The 21,843-nt window shown below is 34.0% G+C and overlaps 1 protein-coding gene across 1 annotated transcript in view; it reads left to right on the top strand.

Annotated features, from left to right (window-relative positions):
• The first annotated feature begins 2,291 nt into the window (after window positions 1-2,291).
• The window catches only part of LOC118266058 (uncharacterized), a 41,430-nt gene continuing 21,878 nt past the window's right edge, over window positions 2,292-21,843 (top strand). The window contains exon 1 of the mRNA XM_035579408.2: window positions 2,292-2,646. Within this exon, the coding sequence (XP_035435301.2) occupies window positions 2,442-2,646 (205 nt within the window). The 5' untranslated portion in view covers window positions 2,292-2,441. The remainder of the gene's footprint in view (window positions 2,647-21,843) is intronic.

Below are 21,843 nucleotides of genomic sequence, written 5' to 3'. Positions count from 1 at the left end.
CCTCTCAAAAAAGTACTATTCTGTGCCGGATGAGAAAAGCAGAGGTTTTCACCAGTTATGTTACGGATCCCATTGTGTAATAGGGGGTGATTGCCCTGTTGCCATTTTTCACAACCATATCTACGAGTATCTGGGCCAATCTTTGTGATGTGTAAACCTGTCGAAACAATTTCAGTCCTAATTTATGGTAATACGTATTGTGGGTTCCGTACCGCTGGCCGCGCACAATAGCTCTTCCTAGTAAATGTTTTCATGCGGCGCACACGCAACTCCTATTTAGAGATACATCATCAGCATAGGTTTTATAGAAGTAATCAGTTTTGATGTGCTAGCTCTACACATTAATGTTGCAAAACTACAAATGAAATGGATGAATGCTCTAGGTTTATTTAGTTTTTGCTAAGTTTCTAAATTATTATGTACTTAGGATATTGCCTGTTGTAGTAACACAAAATTACATTTCTGATATTGTAAGAAATTACTTAGGTTTTTTTTTTGAGAATCATCCAATGACTTCTCCCGCCTTGGACGAGGCAGAAGGGAGTTTCAGACTCTTACTGACTAAAAACCACCCCGTTCCTACTTCTGCTTTTCGAACCAGAGCCCCGGTAAGAGCTCACTGCCATTGTTTAGGTACAAAGAAATGAAAAGATCCACAGCATTTGCTGCGCGACGCAAAGAATGAAAGTTGGTAACGTGTTCATTTTATTTATGTACCTAGGTAACACTGAATCACCTATCTAGTCTAGACTAATAAATAAAATTGGAGTGTCTGTTTGTAACATTTAAATAACCATTTTTTTACTACATGCATTATGAATATGCATACGATACGTACACCAAAATGTCATTTTTTACAACTTTTCTCTGTATATCTGTCTGTTTGTGTGTTCCGGCTATTCTCTGAAACGGCTGGACCTATTTTGACGGGACTTTTATTGCCAGGTAGCTGATGTACTAAGAAGTAACTTAGGCTACTCTTATTACTCACAAATTCCATAACCCACGCGAGCAAAGCCGCGGAAATAAGTAACGTGCGACCTACAAATTGTAACTCTCATGTCAAACTTCATAATAATTGGTAGTAGCATTGTATTCTATGAATCACTGTTATTATACTGCGTTGGTCAAGATAATTCGCAATTCTTGTAAACACAAGATAAAGGAAATAACACATTACCATCAACGGTACATTTAATGAGTGAGAGTGTTGTATTTAAGTACAGAAACAAAACATTTCTCGAAATCATCCGTTCTTCAAAAGGGGACAGTGACACAGATTTCCAATAAAACAATCAAAGAGATGTGATTTTCTTTTTTATTGTTTTTTTTTTTTTTTGTAAATGTCATTTCCGCCAGTATCATAATATTTAGTGAAGTTTTACCGAGAATAAGATGAAATCTTTATTTGTTGACCTCAAGTTCTTAGTTCTTTAAATAATTGAAATTGAAATATCGCCATGATTCAGGATTTCGTCGAATTTAATTACGTTAATGAAGTTCATCTGTACATTTTTATCATTTTGACCTTCTGGTTGATCCCGTGCTACTGAGTACTACAAACATAAACATATTAATGAATAAACATGAAACATTAAGTGTGGAAGAGCCATGCTTCGGCACGAATGGGCCGGCTCGACCGGAGTGATACCACGGCCTCACAGAAACCCGACGTGAAACAACGCTTGCGTTGAGTGAGTGAGGTTACCAGAACCCCAATTCCCCCTTTCTACCTATAATTAAATTCACAGTATTTATCATTCAAAACATTGAGAAATGTCCATAACAATAAAAATCACCCTTCATCATAATATTGACACATTTATATGGAGTTGGTGCACTATGAGGACCTTTTTGATAAAATAACGTAAATATATGCACATACGTATGTGGCAATTCGGGTACAGACTTCAGAGCCCGCAATATTAAGGTGATAGTTTAAAGGGTGAAGAACCCTATTAATGTTGGTAGATGAATGTTGACGAGATCATATGGATGAGTTACAGGAGAATGTTTTTAAAATTAGAAAAACAGATATATTCATAGTTTGGCAATATGTAAGAAAACCTAGAGGTACTTAAACGAACTACCATCAATAAACATACATTTTTTAATGGCTGAAGGAAAAACAACGATAATTCAGGCAATAGAACTGTACATTTCAAAACTTAAGACAATGGAGTTAATTCTCGTCAAAAGCATCTGGATCCTACCCTTGAACAGAACCTGTTTGTTTCAGAAGTTCACAAGAAAGCGTCTAGATGATCGTGTGCGCAGCTTTACCTTATAACAGCGGCTACACGCACGCGCGGACCACAACAACACGCCCGGCCGGTGCGCGCGCACGCCCTCGCCAAGCAAAACCGCGCCATTTTCCTCCGACATTTTATAATATTATGTGAATGAGTTCTTAGTTTAACATTAAAAGGAATTAATTCAAAATGCGTGCAGTGTTGCTCCTTTGTGCTTTAGTGCATTTAGTGGTGGGACAAGACGTCAATGACATGGTAAACATGCCTAAATACGATCAGAGATATGATTATTTGGACGTCGATGCAATTTTCACGAACAAGAGACTCGTTAGGAATTATGTGGATTGTTTGATTAATGCTGTTCGGTGCACGCCTGAAGGAAAAGCGCTGAAACGTGAGTTTTCTTTGCCATTTTTAACATAGCAATAATATAGTTGGAATAAAGTTACTACTTATTTACACTCGACTGTAGTTTTCTGTGATCTTTCTTATCGACTACAAATCAAATCAAATCAAATTATTTATTAGCACATTGCAATAAATATAAAGTCCACTGTATCATTACCTAATTAGACGTGTAAATATAATAATTTGTATACTATCTAATCAATTATTGTATACATTTATTCACATAATTAATTAACAAGTTTCAACATTGTTGTTATAAATCACACAACCTATTACAAGATTTACAACTGCAATATTAAAAGTTAATTAGGATTAATGAACCACATAAACATAAGTGTTTCTGTCAACTTTTAAATATTCAATGCATTTGTTGCAAGTTGTTTCGCTGCGAGTATATTATGCAATTTAACAAGAAAGGTCAATCAAACTAAATTTGTACGTAGCTAAGTTAGATTTTTATTCTTTTAATTAACATCTACAAGGTGAATTTAGCAATTTTAGTGGTGAGTGAGCGAAATGTTTTGATTTTAGACGAAAAGAACAAGGTTTTGTTTTTTATGCACCCAGTGTATGTTATTTAGGTATGATCTAATTTACGTACTGGTGTTATTAATGATAATTATATTTCCTACAATATTCAAAATCAAAATATTTGTTTGAAGTAATCCTTAAACTTTCGAAACGTCATATTGAATTGTTTGTCACTCTGTCTGTCACTGAAGCGACATGCTCGTTCCAACGGAGAAGAAAGAGAAAGAAAATCCATCGTTACTCTTTAAAAAAAATATAAACTGACTGTTGATCAATTCATACCAACTTTGTTAAGATTCTATTCCCTGACTTTCCCGTTGCACGGAGTCCCTGTTATTTCTCATCAATCTCATCCCAAAAGTAAAGAAAACCAAAAGAGAAATTATTTTATTTGATGCAAATTTTGCGGATCTATTACCTATATTTTGTCATATTTATTATACATAAATATTTAGTCTAAAACTATAAAGTAGTATAGAATATATGTATAACTATTAATTAATATTATTATGAAACATCGAATTCCTTTGAAGTTTTCGAAACTGTAATTTACATCACAATGATGAGAAAAAATAATAAAATTATTATAATATTAAGTCATTCATAAATGTCTAACGTTAGTTTAACAGTTAAATTACTATATAGTTCAGATGATAAAAAAATTAAATAATTCCATAAATTATTCACGAAATATCATTGTCATACATTTTGACCTCGGATTATATCATAAGATTATAATTAAATAACTTGTTTTATAGTATTAAACTGTGAATCAACACAACACAATAATAAGCCATTATTACTATTAACTAAAAATCTCACGTACATTAATTGAGAAAAGCTCTACTAGTTTCGAGTCACAGAGGGACTCTTCATCATAAGCAGAGTGCGCAGACGCGACGACATCTGCGCACGTAAGCTGCGCGACGTCCATTTTTGGTTAATTTAGTATGTCTCTTGATAGTTATTACAAAAAATATTACAATACATAAAATCTGTTAGTTTATTTAATAATTAGCAGTATTTTAGTATAAACCTTATTAAATATGGCTAAATACGGTCATTGTCCCTAGAACGCTTTCGATTAAAGCGGCCATATTTTTTTATATTTATGGCTGTGTTCTTTATATATGGTGTTACTATATTATATATTTTTTTATATAAGTACTTGTGTACCTATATGTCCCTACCTTGAACTTAAACTAACTATGTAGTTAATCTTCTCTCACATTAATTTTAATTAAATATAGTTGTTTAATGTGTTATAGATGATATAATTAATGGAGTCGGTTAAAAATAAAACGAAACTAATATTTTACGTCATGACTAAGTAATAATTAAGTGTCGTATCTACTTTTTATCATATTGATGTGTTTGTAAAGGTTTTCTTCTAATCTATAATAAAGGTATAGGTAACATTAAGTTAATTGCAATTTAAATTAATATAAATTGTATATCTATAACTTACCATCCGCTGATTCGTCTACTACTTTTCAATAGGTGATTATCCGCCCCTTAAATCCCTCAATAAAAGACCACCACATAAGGGGCTCAGTAGGGCTGATACCGACCCGGTGCTGCGGTCTACCTAGCGAGTTACCGGAACCCCGGCTAGAAAAGCAGAAACAGGAGTAGAAACGGGGTGCTTTTTAGTCAGTAATAGGCTAACACTCCATCTCGCTACACCGAAGGCGAAAGAAGTCAATGGATGCCTCCTCTCAAAAAGCAAAAATCCATAATTTCGGTATTCCACATCCCCCATTTATCTACAACAACTGTTAAATACTCAATAAACTGTTTACAATCATATGCCATTAGTACATGAAAATACAAACAATCGATATTGCTATACGAATACATAATTCAAGTACCTAAATACTTAAACTCGTAAGAAGTGGAGCGGATCGGGGTACTGCACTAGTTTAACGCGACGTATTCTCAAGTCTCGAGCCATTTCTATTGGCTTGCCAACACGCGTGGGAAGGTGATCTTCAAGTGTAATCTACTTTCCATCATGCTCTCTGGTATAGCACCGAGATCTTAACTACATGACATGTGTAAGTAGGTATTACTATGTGTGTGGTTTTCTATAGAACTTAATAAGTATGATGTACTTTTTCTTTTTTTGCGGGGGCAAAATCATCCATTGACTTCTCCCGCCCTGGAAAAGGCGAAAGGGAGTATCAGACTCTTACTGACTAAAAACCACCCCATTCCTACACCTGCTTATCGAGCCCCGGTAAACTCGCTAGGTAGTCCGCAGCTCCAGAAGTATGATACACCTACTTAACTCATTTAAAAGTGTGACCTAGCTGTGCTATTAAGGAGCTGCGGACTGCCTAGCGGGTTTATCGTGGATCCGGCTCGAAAAGTTGGAGTAGGAACGGAGTAGTTTTTAGTCATTAAGAGCTGTGTTATTAAAGAAGCTCTTCATGATCATCAATAGCCTGAATGAACTAAGAGCATCCTCTGAAATTGCAGCATCAAAGGTTTTTTATTAGAAAGCATCTGTTATCCGGTTTTTATAAAATGTGTGGTCCATGAGTATCAATGATGATTTGTATTTTGGTAAAGGAGTGAAGTTACTCCTATACCATAAAACCAGAATATGATGAATAATGATTCAGAGATTGTAACTATATTATTCGTTGAGAAGACACTCATTTTTTCGTCATGCTCTCTCTTAAAATGTCATGATTGTCAATAAGTTAGCAGGACGCCATTTATTATGTTTAAAAAAAATAAATAAATAAAAGAAGTCGGTTAATAAGTTTATAATAAGTAATTTTATAAGAGATCCGTTTTTCTTATTAAAATATAATCGTCTTCAAAAAAAGAAGAAAGTTGAGATCGGTTACGTAACTGGAATTTGGTCATCTTTCGTTCATTCAATACCTCTTTTTTGCTGATTAATAATAATTATGTAAGATATTCTCTCTTCGATGCACTGTCACTTTTATACCAGATATACAGTGAAAGTTTATTTTATTCTGTGCTGCGCCATAAGATTGCACGTGCCAAAAAATGTCAACTGGTTTTACTGTTATGCGAACTCAAAAAAAAAATAGTAAAATCGTTGAACTGCGTCGTAATATGTTAGAATTTGTCTAATTTGTTATTTATGTGAATTCTTATGTTTTTATTGGAGATAAAAAAGGAAGTATTATTATAAATGTTAATTTATTGAGCTAAAAGAATTCATAAATATTTAGACTGCGTAAATATTTAGAATACGTTTGCCATAATTCTAAGCGCCACCACCACTGAACGTTTAGCAAGAGTAGTTACCAAATATTCACATCACGCAATGGCTAGTCGCAGATTTAGGACATACTTAGATGGGGCCTAGTAGAGCTGCTGCCTGATCCGGAGCTGCGGACTACCTAGCGGGTTTACCGGGGCTCCGGCTCGAAAAGCAGGAGTAGAAACGGAGTGGTTTTTAGTCCGTAAGAGTCTGACACTCCTTCTCGCCTCGCCCAAAGCGGGAGAAGCCATTGGACAATTTAAAAAAAGGACATTGGATATGTCATTTTTTAGGCAGGTCTATTAATTAGGTATTTACTGGACTGCACTATTAAGCTAATAAATAACAAAGACGCAAACGTTTTTTGTATGTAATCGTAAAATGGAATACAGTTTGAATGCATACTATTCTGTGATTTTTAAATTCTGGGAAAATTACAGGAACGATGTTACATAAGTACTTACATTATTTATTACATATGTAGGTATTTTATATGTATACTCAGTATTCATATAATGAAGGTTCCATTATTACAATGCCTAATTTTAATAAAACTTCAATCTATATTCGTGTGATGCTTTTTGGTTATACATTCGTGTAGAAAAATGACAAGAATTCAGAGAATATTTAATTACTAACTTGGCACCTGCTAGGAGTTTTCCGAATGGAATGCTTATAGGAACAACTAACCATTGATATGATACCTACACATCGGTTATTTTATTATAGCTTAGTATAATTAGTAATGATTTCTTTTAATATAATATTTTAAATTACTTAAGTGTGGAAGAGCCATGCTTCGGCACGAATGAGCCAGCTTGACAGGCGTGATAATACGGCCTCACAGAAAACCGACGTGTAACGTGTGTTTCGTTGTTTGAGCGAGGTTACCGGAGGTCCAATTAGCCCCTTCCTAATCCCCGATTCTACAACAACCCTTAAATTCCTAATCCCCAAACGGTCGGCAACGCACTTGTAACGCCCCCGTTTGTGTCCATGGGCGGCGGCGATTTCTTACCATCAGGTGATCCGTCTGCTGGTTTATCGGTTTACACCATAAAATATACAATACATAATATGGCCACTTAAGTAATGACGACTTATGTATCGACTTTGTATTATAAATAGTTGGCAATTTCGATGTTTTTATAACAATAAATGAATAAATAAATATCGTATCGACACCTGCATACATTGCACGTGTGTAATAGACACAAAACGCATACGTTTAGTACCTAAGTAGGTTATATTCATAGTTCTTTAATTACGCATAAATTATAGCTACCTTGTTATTCTTGTCCCGCTTAATTATATGTGAAAGGATATCTACAATAATTAAAAAGATTTTTATACAAACGGTTTAGTCAGCAGTGGCTACTTAGGTATAAGCTGTTGATGATGTTATAAAAATTTTGACGAAAAAATAATTTAATAAATCATTACCTTTATATAAAATTATATTATGACTATGTACTTCAATTATACACGTTAAAAAATAAATGTTCATTGAAATCGTTGAACGTAAACTTTTATTATACTAATTAATTTTGTTATAGGACAATTTGCACCTTTCCCGATATTGATTATATATTTGTTTTTCAGAGTGAAATACTCTGAAAAACAAATATCTTAAAACTAACCAAATCTTCTTTTCTCTTCTAACTATACTAGATCAAAGAACAGTTACTAAACATGAATTGTAAAAAACTTAAAATAGAAAATTCCCACCGAAATAGATCAATACACACGACATTACAGAATCACTACAACGTCGCAACATTGCAAGTTCTTCACAGTAAATCGTCGTGCAATTTTCTCAATGGTCCCACAGCGCTGTACCAAAGAGGTTGGTACCTAGTATACGGCCGAGACCCTATTATTACTGCCTTCCCTTCACTATTATGTATTATATTACTGCCTTAGGTACTTTCTATATGGCTAAGACAAGTTCACGTTGAGACCTAGCTATAGAAGTGAGATCAATTAAGACCTAATGGCTATAGAACTCAAATTAATTGAGTTTATAAGTACGCATTTATGTTTTAAAGTTAGCTTCAAATAAAGATCTGTCACGTTTTTGGTAAAGGCGCGTTGGTTTCGAAAAAGGAATTTATATTACTTTTTAATGTAATTCAAAATTATACTCGTATTAGACACGTTTTCGAAACGATTGAACCTCAATATTAAACACGATTGGCAAGAAAATAAAAAATGTAAATAGAAAATTTTGAATTCAAATTTCGATTACGAAACATTTTTTTAACAAATTCTATTTGACCAGTGACAAAATTTCGCTAAAAGAGGTGGAGAATTTATTCTCTGTTTTATTTGACAAAGGAATGTGGTTTACTTTTTGAAAAATGTTGAATATTTGGATTACGAAACATTTCTTTTTAACAAATTCTATTCGGCCAGTAACAAAATTTCGCAAATGAGGTGAAGAATTTATTCTCTGTTATATTTGACAAAGGAATGTGGTTTACTCATACAGTTAGTACTCAAAGTACCTATAATCGTTCTTAGATCGCTTGATAAGTTAATGATAGACTTCCTATTACGATCTGATGGTGTGTGCATGGTAATTTACTGGACACACTATAAACAGCCATAGCTGCACGGCTATTAATCACTGATGTCTGAAGTGGGAATCACATTCTAGAATTTACGTTGTGTATTCTTTGGTTAACTAGTATTTACTTAATGGCTCTGGGTTGCTATTACATTTATTGTTAGGTAAAGGAAAGGAGACTGTTTTTAGATTCCTGAGTTACTTTACCAAGTTTCTTAGTAATTAAAACAAAATTTGTTAATTAGGAATAAATGATCTTGAGACTAACGGTAATAAAACAAAAACTTTGAAAAAGGAAATCGTTAAACCTCGTTTACATACGTTTAAAAACTCACTATAGATGGCGCTTCAATTGTCTTTGACAATAGCAGTTTTCCGTTAATGCATTTTATGATAAAAACTTAAGCAATTGTTCATAGACAAAAGAATGTCGCCGTTAGAGGCGGTCACAAGAGCCTACTAAACATTTCCTTGACGAGAGAAATTATTAAAAAAAATAAACAATCGTACAATAGTTGAAGCTTTTCTTTAAAGGTCATTGACATTTTAAATGAGAATTTCTTTAGGTTAACTTAAATTTTTGTTCTGTGTCTTTATTTTTCTTGTTGATATTAGCCAAACTAGTACTAAGTATGTGTGTCTAATGAAATACAATACTATTTGATCTAAAAATTATTGTCTAAATGTGATTGATATTATTTTATTGAAAAATCGTCACGCTTTTTTATCCCCGTAATAATGTTATATGTATAATATATAATACGTATAAGTGATTGATTTTTATCTACTTAATTAGCTAAATTAGGCACGCATTCCAAGTGATTAGCCTGGGGCCAAAATTACGTTCCCTTGCGACTTTAAGAACATTTATACTAATGAATTACAACACAAGAAGAAATACCAATTCTATTGTTGACTTACATAAAATTATGTTTTAGCAACAATCGTGAATTCGTGACTCCGTATCATATTTGAATTGGACAATTGTTTACTTTAATTAGACTATTTCATCTCAGACACAATTTAATGTACACATTTGTGTGCAAAAGATATCTAGAATTAAAAAGTTTTTCCAAAATTCTCAATAATCGATTGTAACATAATCACTGACCAAAAAAAAAAATACAACCAGTGTATGAAAATAGGCTATTTTATTTATTTTCATTTATACTACAGCTGGATACCAAAATAAGTAGTCTAAAGGTAGTGACATCACAGCTGATAAAAAATAAAATAAAATATTTATTTTTTTATGTAAAAATGATCCAAAGCCTTTAAAGGTAAGCGTCCACATGCCCGCATCGTACGCATCGCACACATCGTACGCATTCCGTATGACGTCATCAGTACGCATCGCATGTAGGCATTGTTTATGATGCGGTCCGTACGATGCGGATCAGTGGACGCAGTTGTATAAGTTTCTATACTAGACAAACTAAAATTCGTTGCGTGGGATGCGTACGATACGGGTCTGAGGACGCTTACCTAAATAAGCCCATCTAAAATAGCTAGCACTTGAATTTAGAACGTAGATACCATAAAGGGAGGTGTAAACAAAACTATCTAAAGCATCCATAAAGGAATGCTAGTTATAATATTATAACGCGTATAACGTATCATGGATACCAGTTATAATATTATAACGCGTATTATAACGTATCATAATTTGCATAAACAAATCCGGTACTGTTATGTTATGAATATCTGTTACAAACATGTGCTTGACCTTCATAACCACAAACCGTCATCTCTACTATTGTTAAAATGTGAAGAAATGTTCAGTTTATTTGTTTAGAGTTTAAACAGATTCTAATAAACATCAGTTTATTTAGTTTTTTTATTACTAATGTGCATTGGTAATTAAGGACTTACGTATAGCATAAAAGCAGGAGTAGGAACGGGGTGGTTTATAGTCAGTAAGAGTCTGACACAACTTCTCGTCCCGCCCAAAAGCGGGAGAAGATAATGTAAGATTTTCCCTCCTAAAATAAAAACAGGTATAACATAATATTATACAAGTTTCGAATGAAACTAATCTATATATATATATACATATAATAAAATCGTAGAAAAGTGCTGTCTGTACATTGAAAATAAAAATAAAAAAAATAGCAGGGGTTATTGTTATGTCGATGTCGAACCCAAAAATGTAATTAACTTTTTTTTGTCTGTTTGTCTGTTTGTCTAAATCTCAGAAACGGCTGATCCGAGTTGGATGCGGTTTTCACGAATATATTGTGGGATGCTTAAATTTACATTTAGTGTTTGTTTCATGTCAATCGGTTCATAAATAAAAAAGTTATGTCAAATTAAAGAATCACGTCGAACATTCTATGCTTATACCATTAATCTCCGCAACTATTTGACGGATTTGGTTGAAATTTGGTACAGATATAGTTTAGAACCTTAGAAAGGACATAGATATATTATTATTTCAAAAATCAAAAAATAAAAATAAGAAATAAATTATTTATAAATACGATCGTTACACGACTTCGGTTCATGTTATTGTTTTAATTTATCGAAAAAAGTAAATAAATAGTAAAAAGGTATGAAAAAAATAATATCAATATAATAAAACATTTAGTACAAAGAAAATGCTCTAACGGAGTATAGATAATTCTATGTCGATCGTTACACGACTTCGGTTCATGTTATTGTTTTAATTCATCGAAAAAAAGTAAATAAATAGTAAAAAGGTATGAAAAAAATTATCAATATAATTAAACTTTTAGTACAAAGAAAATGCCCGAACGGAGTATAAATAAATAATCCAAGTTGTCTTTATCCTCGATAGATGGCGTTGGGATCGAAATAGATCGCGCTATGGTTTCGTTACATTCATTTGGTTGGGTATCGGCCGAGCGCTTCGGTACTATCGTAGAAAAAGTGTATTATCAGTCGTATGATTATTTGTCTGTAGTGGTCCTGCTGTTTCGTATATTCTAAATTGGTTTCGTTGTATTTGTCAATTAATAAGTTTATTTGTTGGGTTTTCCTGGTTTTTTGGTTAAACTATTTAACGTAGGTTTAGTTTGATATCGATTATTAGTAGTTACTGTAGTTAGTTTTTTTAATAAAATTGTAAGTCTAATTTATAAATTAATTAGATTAGATTTAAGTCGTTTCTTTTAAATTATTTAGTTTAAGCTTGGTTATTATAGCATAGAGGATAGGTTGTAATATAGTTTCTTTTTTAATTGTTATAAATTCGTAATTCGTAGCTTTCTTTAGTTTTAAGTTAGTTTAAGTCCGTTTTTAAACTATTTTTTCAATGCCCTAAGTGAGTATACATCTATTAAATTCAAACGCAGAGCTCATTATGTTGATTTTTGGAGTTCCCTGGAATATCTTCCACATCTCATTTTTGAAGAGATCCCGCGAGATCGGGAACTATGTGGTAAAACCAAAAATTTGCCGGAAGTCACTATTCCACGCGAACGAAGTCGCGGGCAAAAGCTAGTGTTTAATATGTTCCAACGTAATCCAAAGAAACATTGAAATAAAAAAACTTTGAGGATGAGTATTTATAAAACTACTTCAAAAATAACATCTTAAACTGGAATTTTTAAATCTTCTATTACGTCAATGAGCAGTACTTAACTATAAAATTAAAACAATCTAATAATAAATATAAAAATCCACACAACTATTAAGATTTACCCATTCGAACACAGATTATTATCATCGCCATAAAAAAAAAACATACCATAAAACCGGTATTTTTTGCGTACCTCGGATGTTCCGAATTCAAAACAATTATTTTATTTTTTTCTGTTTATGGCAAAGGTGAAATGGTTTTGTTCCAGTATTTGACAGATGATACGAGTAATTGCATAAACTCTCTTTGTTTTTAGGACCTTTTTGTCATTATTTGTAAATCGTAATGTAAGAAAAGTTAAGAGCATTTTTTGTTTTTATAAGTGCTATGCTAATGATGTTAAACTTGCTGTCAGATTCAATAAATGTATTGAGTAATGATGGTTAGCATAATCGTTTATGCTTTTAGTCTGTCAGTCAGTCAATTAGATATCTCGCTACAAAATTTTAGTAAAACGAAGCACATGTGCGTAATCCAGAGTAGAAGTAATGTTTAAGATTTGATGGGAAATAATATTTAGATAAGAAAATTATACTATATAGAATTACTTAGTGTAATAGATGCCTAATTAAGTTATCTTGTTTTAAAACGAAAATGTCCAAAATTAGGTTAGGTTAGGTTAAAATAGCTGTGTCCTTAGCCCTTAAACAATAAAGATACCTAGATATGAATCACAAATCTTTACTACAAAGATTTGTGATTTACGTAAATTAAATAGGAAAATACGTATAGAAATTAATTCAGTTACTAAACCAGTTACTTAGATAAAACTTTTTATTTTTAAACCCAAAGTTATTCACGTGTAACCCTGAAAAAGTATAATCTAACCGAAATAGAACGTAAACAGTAAATATCAATTTATTATACAACATTTAAAATAATAAAAAAACAACATAAGAGCTCTTTAATAGGTCAAGAACAAGATATAAGCCAAGCCAATAATAGACAAGACATTAGGCAGTATACTTAAGCACTTAATTCTGGGATATTCCCAATTACCAACCTTGAAAGAGGTTTTAATTTTTTTTATGTTTTAAATTATTTTATATCTTCGTTTTTACGTTCGATTTTTTGCCGCCCAAACTGTTTTATATTAGGAACATAATTGTCGCTTGTTATTTTCCGTTGATATTTTAATTAATCTGTTTGTCTGTTTGCTGTCTTTATTTATAGCTATTATGATAATCTTTTTATATAGCTGTAATCTACTAGACGTATTTTATTGTTTTAATATTTTTTCATTTGATATTCTAGAAAAGGACGAAGGTTGCGTAATCGTTTTTAAAATTAAAGTTTTGCTTGTTTAGGGCCATTAGGACCAATGTTTAATGAGATCAATGAGGGCCAATTTAAAAAAAAAACGAAATATACTAATACTCATGTCTTATAAATTTCACGACTCACTTCTGCCTATCCATTCCGCTGTATACATGCAAGAAAAACCAACTAGAAATTCCTCATCATCGACAAAAACCGGAAGACGTCCACTGTTGGACAAAGTCAAAGTCCTCCATGCTGAACTACAGCTAGCCACCTGCATCCTCTAGTTCATCCCTGCGACTCTGGCGATGTCGTCTATCCACCTAGCGGGAGGTCTGCCCATTGCTTCATTTATCAGTCCATGGTCTTCACTCAATCACTTTCCTGGCCCAACGGCCATCAGCCCTACAAGCGAACTAGACATTATGTCATTAAAAAATTTCTTCTTCCATTACGTAGGTAATCCATTCCAAGAATGTACCGAAGTTAATTAAAAAAACCATTTTCATGATCACTAAAAAAGCAAAATTTACCTTAGGTTACAGAATATGTACAGCACAGCTACCAAATCTTAAAAAAAAAAACACGATAGGGAAAATCCAGCGATTTAGTTAGTTGTTTGTTATCACTCTTTGAAACCTGCCGAATTTTATAGCCTAACTAATGAGTACCTATTCGTAATAAATCAAAACATTAAAATATAAAGAAGCACCATTATAATGAGTATGTGCATGTATAACAGCAGCTAGACATATCATTACATAGGTTTTTAATAAAAAAGTTACAACAAAAAGTCTTGACTCGCTCGTCTTCAAAACTATGAAGATTTGAATTGAAGATTAAGATGCTTCCTGTGTGTTTCAATTATAATATACAACAAGTTCAGATCGTTGATTTGCTCGTTACAACGTACCGAGAATTGTACAATAATTGTAATGTTCATTTCACCCTGTCTTGTACAGATTTGTATTATAAAGCGTCACAAAAATCTGTCCACACTTAAATCCTGACCTTGATTCAATGTTTATAATGAAGTATCACCCAAATGATCAAACGAAAATTATGTACTGTCACGCCTTTTAGCCCCGAAATGGCAGGCAGAGGTATACATTACTACTACTATGTACTACTACTGAACAATATACTCCCACTTTTCACCGTTTAATTTATATCACTTCTAATGTACATAATTTCAACATTTAGTATGTTAATAAAAATAATATTTATTATTACTTATCAGCCCCTAAGTTGCGTGCCGGACAAGGTCCTTAATCATGTTATGTAAGAACTATATAACATTAAGGAAAGCTATAAAGAATTTGAACAAAACCCACAATAAAAAATTTGAACTTAGGTAGAACTTAGATATTTACCTAAACACCAATATCTAAGCAGACAAAAACTGTTTAAAACGAGGCTTTTTTGTAAACAAACATAATTATATTATCTAGAACGGTCAAGGTGCACTGAACGTGTGGGTGAAGTTACCATTACATCCTGGTACTAAAATGGCTGATTTATTGTTTCCTGAACTGTACTGTCGACAACAGTTTTTATTTTAGCTTGTTCATGCATAAATTTAGAACATTTTAAGGTAAAAAGAAATAAAAAGCATATAATAGTTGCATGAGATAAGTATTATTAGGTCAAACTAAGACATTGGACCCGGTGCCCCTTACAGGTGTTGAGGGTGGCCACTGGGATGGTTTTAGTGGGGTAAAAATCCCACACTGCCTAGTCTTTTATCCCCAAAAAGCTAGGCGCCTTTTGAAGGTTTCCCCCGTCATCAAAAAAAAAGGTCAAACTAAGAAACAAATATGTATGAAGAAACCTAACTTAAGAAAAAAAATTGAGGACAAAATTTGCGAAAAAAAAAAGATATTTGCAACTTTCTAGTTCACTAATCCCAAACAATGGCATACCATGCGCGTACGCACCCATTTTGACAACGATGTGACACACAGGTGCGACCTCCGCGTTTCCGTAAGTGAAATCGTCACATGCGACTTAGCACCGTTTTTCGCAAGCGATCGACGCGAGCTTTCATTTTGGAAAAGGCTATATTAGGTAATATAATATGTTGATACTGTGTAAGTCGGTTAACAATACTGTCTGTACTTAGAAAAATAGAGTCAATTGATTAGCAGGTTTGTTTAAAAGATTAAATTAAAAAAGGCTAAATTTTTATTATATTTTTAAGGTGACACTTCAGTTGAGCTGCTATTTAGAAACCTATTTCTAGATACAAAAAAATATCATACATACTGAATTTAATAGAATTATGTGTATGTACTTTGAAATCAGAAAACAAGCGGACGCCCAATTACCCCGCTTCCCAATCTTCCGAATCCCCGATTCCCCAACAACCCTTAAATTGTTAAACCCAAACGCCTGGCAACGCACTTGTAAAGCCTCTGGATTGCTTACCATCAGGTGATCCGTCAGCTCGTTTACCGGCTTAACACCATAAAACAAACATGAATTTAGTATCAAATTCCACTGAGGACGAATGTACCGAACCACTACATAAATATCCTTTGTTGACATTTCCATTGATCATAAAGAAACCGTTGCGTGACACACTTGTAAGGTCACAGTAGTCGCGTTACGCATGCGCGTCACGGCGCCCGCTCATTGGATCCGATCATTGATCGCGGCGCGGACGCAATGTAAAATGTGTTATTAGATTAGGGTTGGTACACAGGAGTTGGTTGTGTAAAACGTGTTTATGGCTATTGTTAGTTGTCACTTTCGTTTTTACTATTGGGTTAGCTAATATTTATTGTTACATCATTGTACTTGTGTTTTCCAGAAGTTCAAGGCTATATTAGTACATGAGTGAGGTCTTCCTATTTCCAACGCAACGCAAGAATTACAGTATTTGTTATACCGCTAGTTGACCCGGCTAACTTCGTACCTCCTCAAACATTTTTTTTCTCACCTTTGTAACCTTCCCTGGACTTCCACAAGACCAAAAATCACCAAATCAGTTCTGCCGTTCTCGAGTTTTAGCAAGACTAACGAAAATAATTGAATTTTATACTATGTAGATTAAGGTTGAAGCCTTAGAAGTTTTACTGATGAGAGAAAAGGCCACAGGACCTTTTAAGGCATTTGTTTATTTTTCTATAACAATAACGGTAAACTTAACCTAGGGTCATAACTACGCGGAGGAGTATGCCCGATACTTTCAAACTGTATATAACACAGAACCGCCTACACTGAGTGCTGAAGCGGCGAGTAGCACCACGTTGCCGTCATCTGGTGGCGCGTGGGCGCATCTCGGCACGCTGGAGCGGGCGGCGGTGAGTCGTGCGCTCGCTCGCTTACCACCTAAGCGATCAGTGGGGCCGGATGGTATACCACCTTTTATCCTTAGGGATTGTCGCATGGTTTTAGTCGAACCTTTACTGCATTTATTTAACATCTTTATTGCAGCTGGGAGGTTTCCTGATCTGTGGAAACTTACTCGGGTCGTACCCGTACCGAAAGGTGGGGGAGGTACAGAAGCCAGCGACTATAGGCCAGTGGCAGTCCTATGTGCTCCAGCTAAGGTTTTCGAGTCAGTGATCCATAACCATCTGTATGCTCAGGTAGACGCCCACTTGACTGACGCCCAGCACGGTTTTCGCCCCGGCCGGGGAACAACGGGTAACCTATTGCATTTAATGACGCAAGTAGTACCTGCCGTTGATGCTGGTCGAAGGTGGACGTAGCCTACCTAGACTTTAAAAAGGCATTTGATACAGTTGATCACGATGTCCTCCTTCGGAAACTTGCTGGAATAGGTTTTACGCTACACACTCTTAAATTCTTTTCCACGTACTTTAGAGACAGACGCCAATACGTAGACTGTGGTGGGCACTGCTCCGAACCGTATTACACGAGGTCCGGTGTCAGCCAAGGCAGTAACTTGGGTCCTTTACTGTTTAATTTAATGATAAATGACTTACCAAGCGTAATAAATGGATCGATATGCCTTCTTTTCGCCGATGACCTAAAACTTATATGCGAAATAAGGGATAACGCGGATCACGTTACTTTGCAACAAGACATCGACAGAGTTATTGAGTGGAGCCACGAATTCAAATTATATTTTAACGTGGCTAAATGCTCGGTTTTGTCGTACACCCGTGCAAGCAGTCCCCGCCACCACCAGTACAACATGGAAGGCGAACCTTTGCAACGTGTTACGGAAGTTAAAGATCTGGGAATTCGTTTTGTATCGGAGTTACACTTTAGGAAGCATATAATGGATGTCTGCAAGAAGGCATACCGGAATTTAGGGTTCATTTTGCGGCAGGCGAATCAGTTTACTAACATCGCGGCAGTAAAGGCGTTGTACGAGGCTTTAGTTAAAAGTCACCTAGAGTACAACGCTGGAGTCTGGAGTCCACACGAGAATAAGTACAAACTTATGATAGAACGTATACAAAATAAGTTTACTAGATTCGTCTACTTAAAATTATATGGTGTGTACCCGGGGTATCCACTTTTATACCCAACGTTGTTTGTACTGGGAATGGTAGGATATTACAAACTAGAGGTGAGACGTGAAGTAGCTCTAGCTACTTATCTCTTTAAGGTATTGAGAGGCAAAATTCACAACCCAGCACTACTGGAGGAATTACGGCTGTGTGTTCCGGACGAGTACGTGAGGCGTAGGAGGCGGCCGCGGCTGCTGGTGGTACCGTGCGCACGCACGAACCTCTTGCAGAAGGCACCACTGACGCGGGCGTTGCGCACATTGCAATAGCGATAGGATGGACCTATTTTCATGTACACTCAACGAGTTCACTAGGGTAACATATGAGGTTGTGGTAAAAAGTTCCTATAATTTGTAAATGTTAGTAAGTAAGTATTAGGATAAAGTTAATGTTAAGTTATTTTATGTTCATAGAGATATTTGGTTTTGGTTTATTTTATTTTTTAAGTTTATACTGCATTTATCGCATTAGGTGTGCCTGTAATGATAAATGTAATGTTAGGATAAATAAATAAATAAATAAAATTATTATTATTATTATAACAAGCCTCTTTAGTGATTGATTTGATTTCTTTCTAGGACAATACTTTAGTATTTTTAGATAAACATACTCGATATTTATTCCTTAAATAATTTCTTTAGATCCAAAAATATTTTTGAAAGGCCTATAAATGGTAAATAATCTACATGTGACTACGATACGATCGCTATTTGAAGCAGGTTCGTATTCAATGTGGGAGAGCTATGCAACATGCGACAGACCGGAGTTATACTACGGCCTCACAGAAAACCGACGTGAAACTACAGTAAGAGTCTGATACTCCCTCTCGTCTCACCCAAAGCTAGAAAAGTCATTGAATGATTTTCCCCCCTTCAAAAAAAGCCTAGTGCTTAATAGCTTTATAATGAAGACCAATAAGGCAATCTCTCCAATGGCATTTTCAATACAAACAGCGGCCCGCTATACAACGAAAGTGATCGAGACGTGCCTTTGGAGTAAATTCCTCAAGGTGAACTCATAGTACACACAATAAGAAAGTGAATCCTGTTGGCAAGGCACCAGGCATTGTGTGAAATTGTGCAAGTCATGCATACGGTTGTTGCCCGGATTGTAGTCTAGAAACCTCCTTTAGAATGATCATGTAAAATAGACTTTCCCCACTTAGGCGGGAGAAATTGTGGTACCTACAAAGGAGGAAGGGATTATAATAATGTGACGAATTTTAATATCTTGGGAAAGAGGCAGAAAGCAATTTTTCGAAAAGGCCACTGTGATGACTTGAACATATATTTCTAATTTTTAATACAAAAACCAGCGTTCTCGTGGGATAAAAAGTATCCTATCACCCAAGTCACCTCATACCCTGTCTGTATACCAAATTTCATCAAAACCCGTTCAGTAGTTTCAGCGTGATTGACGGACAAATATTCAAACAAACTTTTACATTTATAATAGATACATATTTTTGCGTAAGAGCTTTATCCTTCCTTCTTCCTTTACCTATAATATAGAAGCTGTGTAAGTTTTTGCTACTCATTTAAAGTATATCAAGCAACACGAAAAATTCAAAACATTTATCATTATAACAGGTATAAAAATACGGTATTTTTAACGTTTATGGATACGTGTAAATATTTACCTTATTTTATTGGTATTTAAGTATATTTTCCTAGTTCATTGAACCGTATGATTTGTAGAGTAGATTGTTCAACTGTAGTACGCTTCGTAGACAGAGAAAGTGTTAAGTAACTGCTTACCTGTTAAGTAAGCATTTGTTTGTTTAAGTTTTTTTGACTAAGTGCCTATTTTTGTCGCTGGTATTTTCTACTTGGTTTATTTCTTTTGTCGACGTAAACACACAAGGTAAACGTCTTAGCTAGCTTGCAAGATGCAAAATGCAAATAGTAGGTTCCTTTTTCTTACTAAATATTAAACTTAATTATGTAGAATTTGTAGTTGACTCTTAATGTAGAAAACCAAGTAGGTGTAAGGAAATGTAGAATTCAAAATTGTCTGTTATAAATGATATCATAATTAAAAATTTTGGGTATATTTTTAAAAATATTATTACGGAACAATCTAGTCATTTACAAGATCCGGAGCTGCGGACTACCTAGCAGGTTAACCGGGGTTCCGGCTCGAAAAGCAGGAGTAAGAACAAGGTGGTTTTTAGTCAATAAGAGTCTGACATTCCCTCCCGCATCGCCCAAGGCGGACATTTCTTATTTCGCCTCTTAAAAAAAATACATTTACAAGAGAAAAAGAACATTCATGAACAAACTACATGTTTTTTTACAAAGATATTTATCAAGAAACAAACCGGTACTAAAACATTATTAAACCATCCTACCAACCATATATTATACCATCTACTAAAATAAATATAATCTACAACACATAAACTAGTTTACCACTGAACAAAAAAAAATACTAAATTAAAAACGTCACTTTAATTACTGACTTCTCATTGGTCAACCCTAATTGCGTGTTTGACATTTTGACAGTTTAATGAGTCGATATCGTTAAGTGAATCATCAGTACTTTGACCCCTTCTGCACAAGGAATTAGGTCCAAAATAAGAAAACTGAATGGTAAACTGGAACGAGTGAAGAATTTTCACTTTGTCAGGTACTGTAATGTAATAAAAATGTATGAGACACTTACCTTTTCTACAATATTTATACATTTAATATATTTGTGTCCATTAATTTTCGTAAATCTTGGTAACTAATTAATACCTTTTTTTGTTCTATCCTACTTTTTTATGTTTAAATTTACATGCAAAGAATGTTGTGTACATCTATAAAAGATATACATATTATTATACTTAAGAATTGTATCAGTAAAATATTAAAAAAAAAGAAATATATGTATACCGTACTGTATAGGTATTTATTGTAGATGTACCATATTAAATAAATATTTTTTTCTATAATATAATATAGTTCTCTTTACCGATTTTGGTAACGGCGACCTTACATAAGCAATTGCCTGTCATGAGCCCTGACGTGACTAGTCAGACCTTACTTAGTTTTAAAAATCCGATCACAGTTAGAGCATTAAAGCTTGCTGGCTGTATGTGTAAATATAGCTAGACTTAGGTCTCGGTTTTTTTATAAATGTAGAGTACAGAACACAGAGTACACAGCACTGAGCTCGGTCTTCAGCTCTTCGTACCTAAGGACTGGCAGCCATTTTGCGGATTTAGTCTCCCCAAACAGCAGAACACGTAAAAAAAATGTTGCGTATGATTTTTTGTGAGTAATTTATTAGTTAATTTGTTTTTAATAATTTAAACTGTAAAAAAGCTACACGAGGGTTGTCGATCATTTATTATAATATTATTTATTTCTCTTATTCATCAATAAATATCAATAAGTTAACCATGTTAAATAATTAATAATAAAGTTAGGTTAATATTGAGACCTAACTACACACGGTTTATTACAGTATTTATTGAATATTCATTCAGTATAATTGCGCTGCAAATG

This window comes from Spodoptera frugiperda, chromosome 7 (assembly GCF_023101765.2).
Source record: "Spodoptera frugiperda isolate SF20-4 chromosome 7, AGI-APGP_CSIRO_Sfru_2.0, whole genome shotgun sequence".
Lineage (NCBI taxonomy): Eukaryota > Metazoa > Arthropoda > Insecta > Lepidoptera > Noctuidae > Spodoptera > Spodoptera frugiperda.
This window is presented reverse-complemented; position numbering and strand designations above follow the sequence as displayed.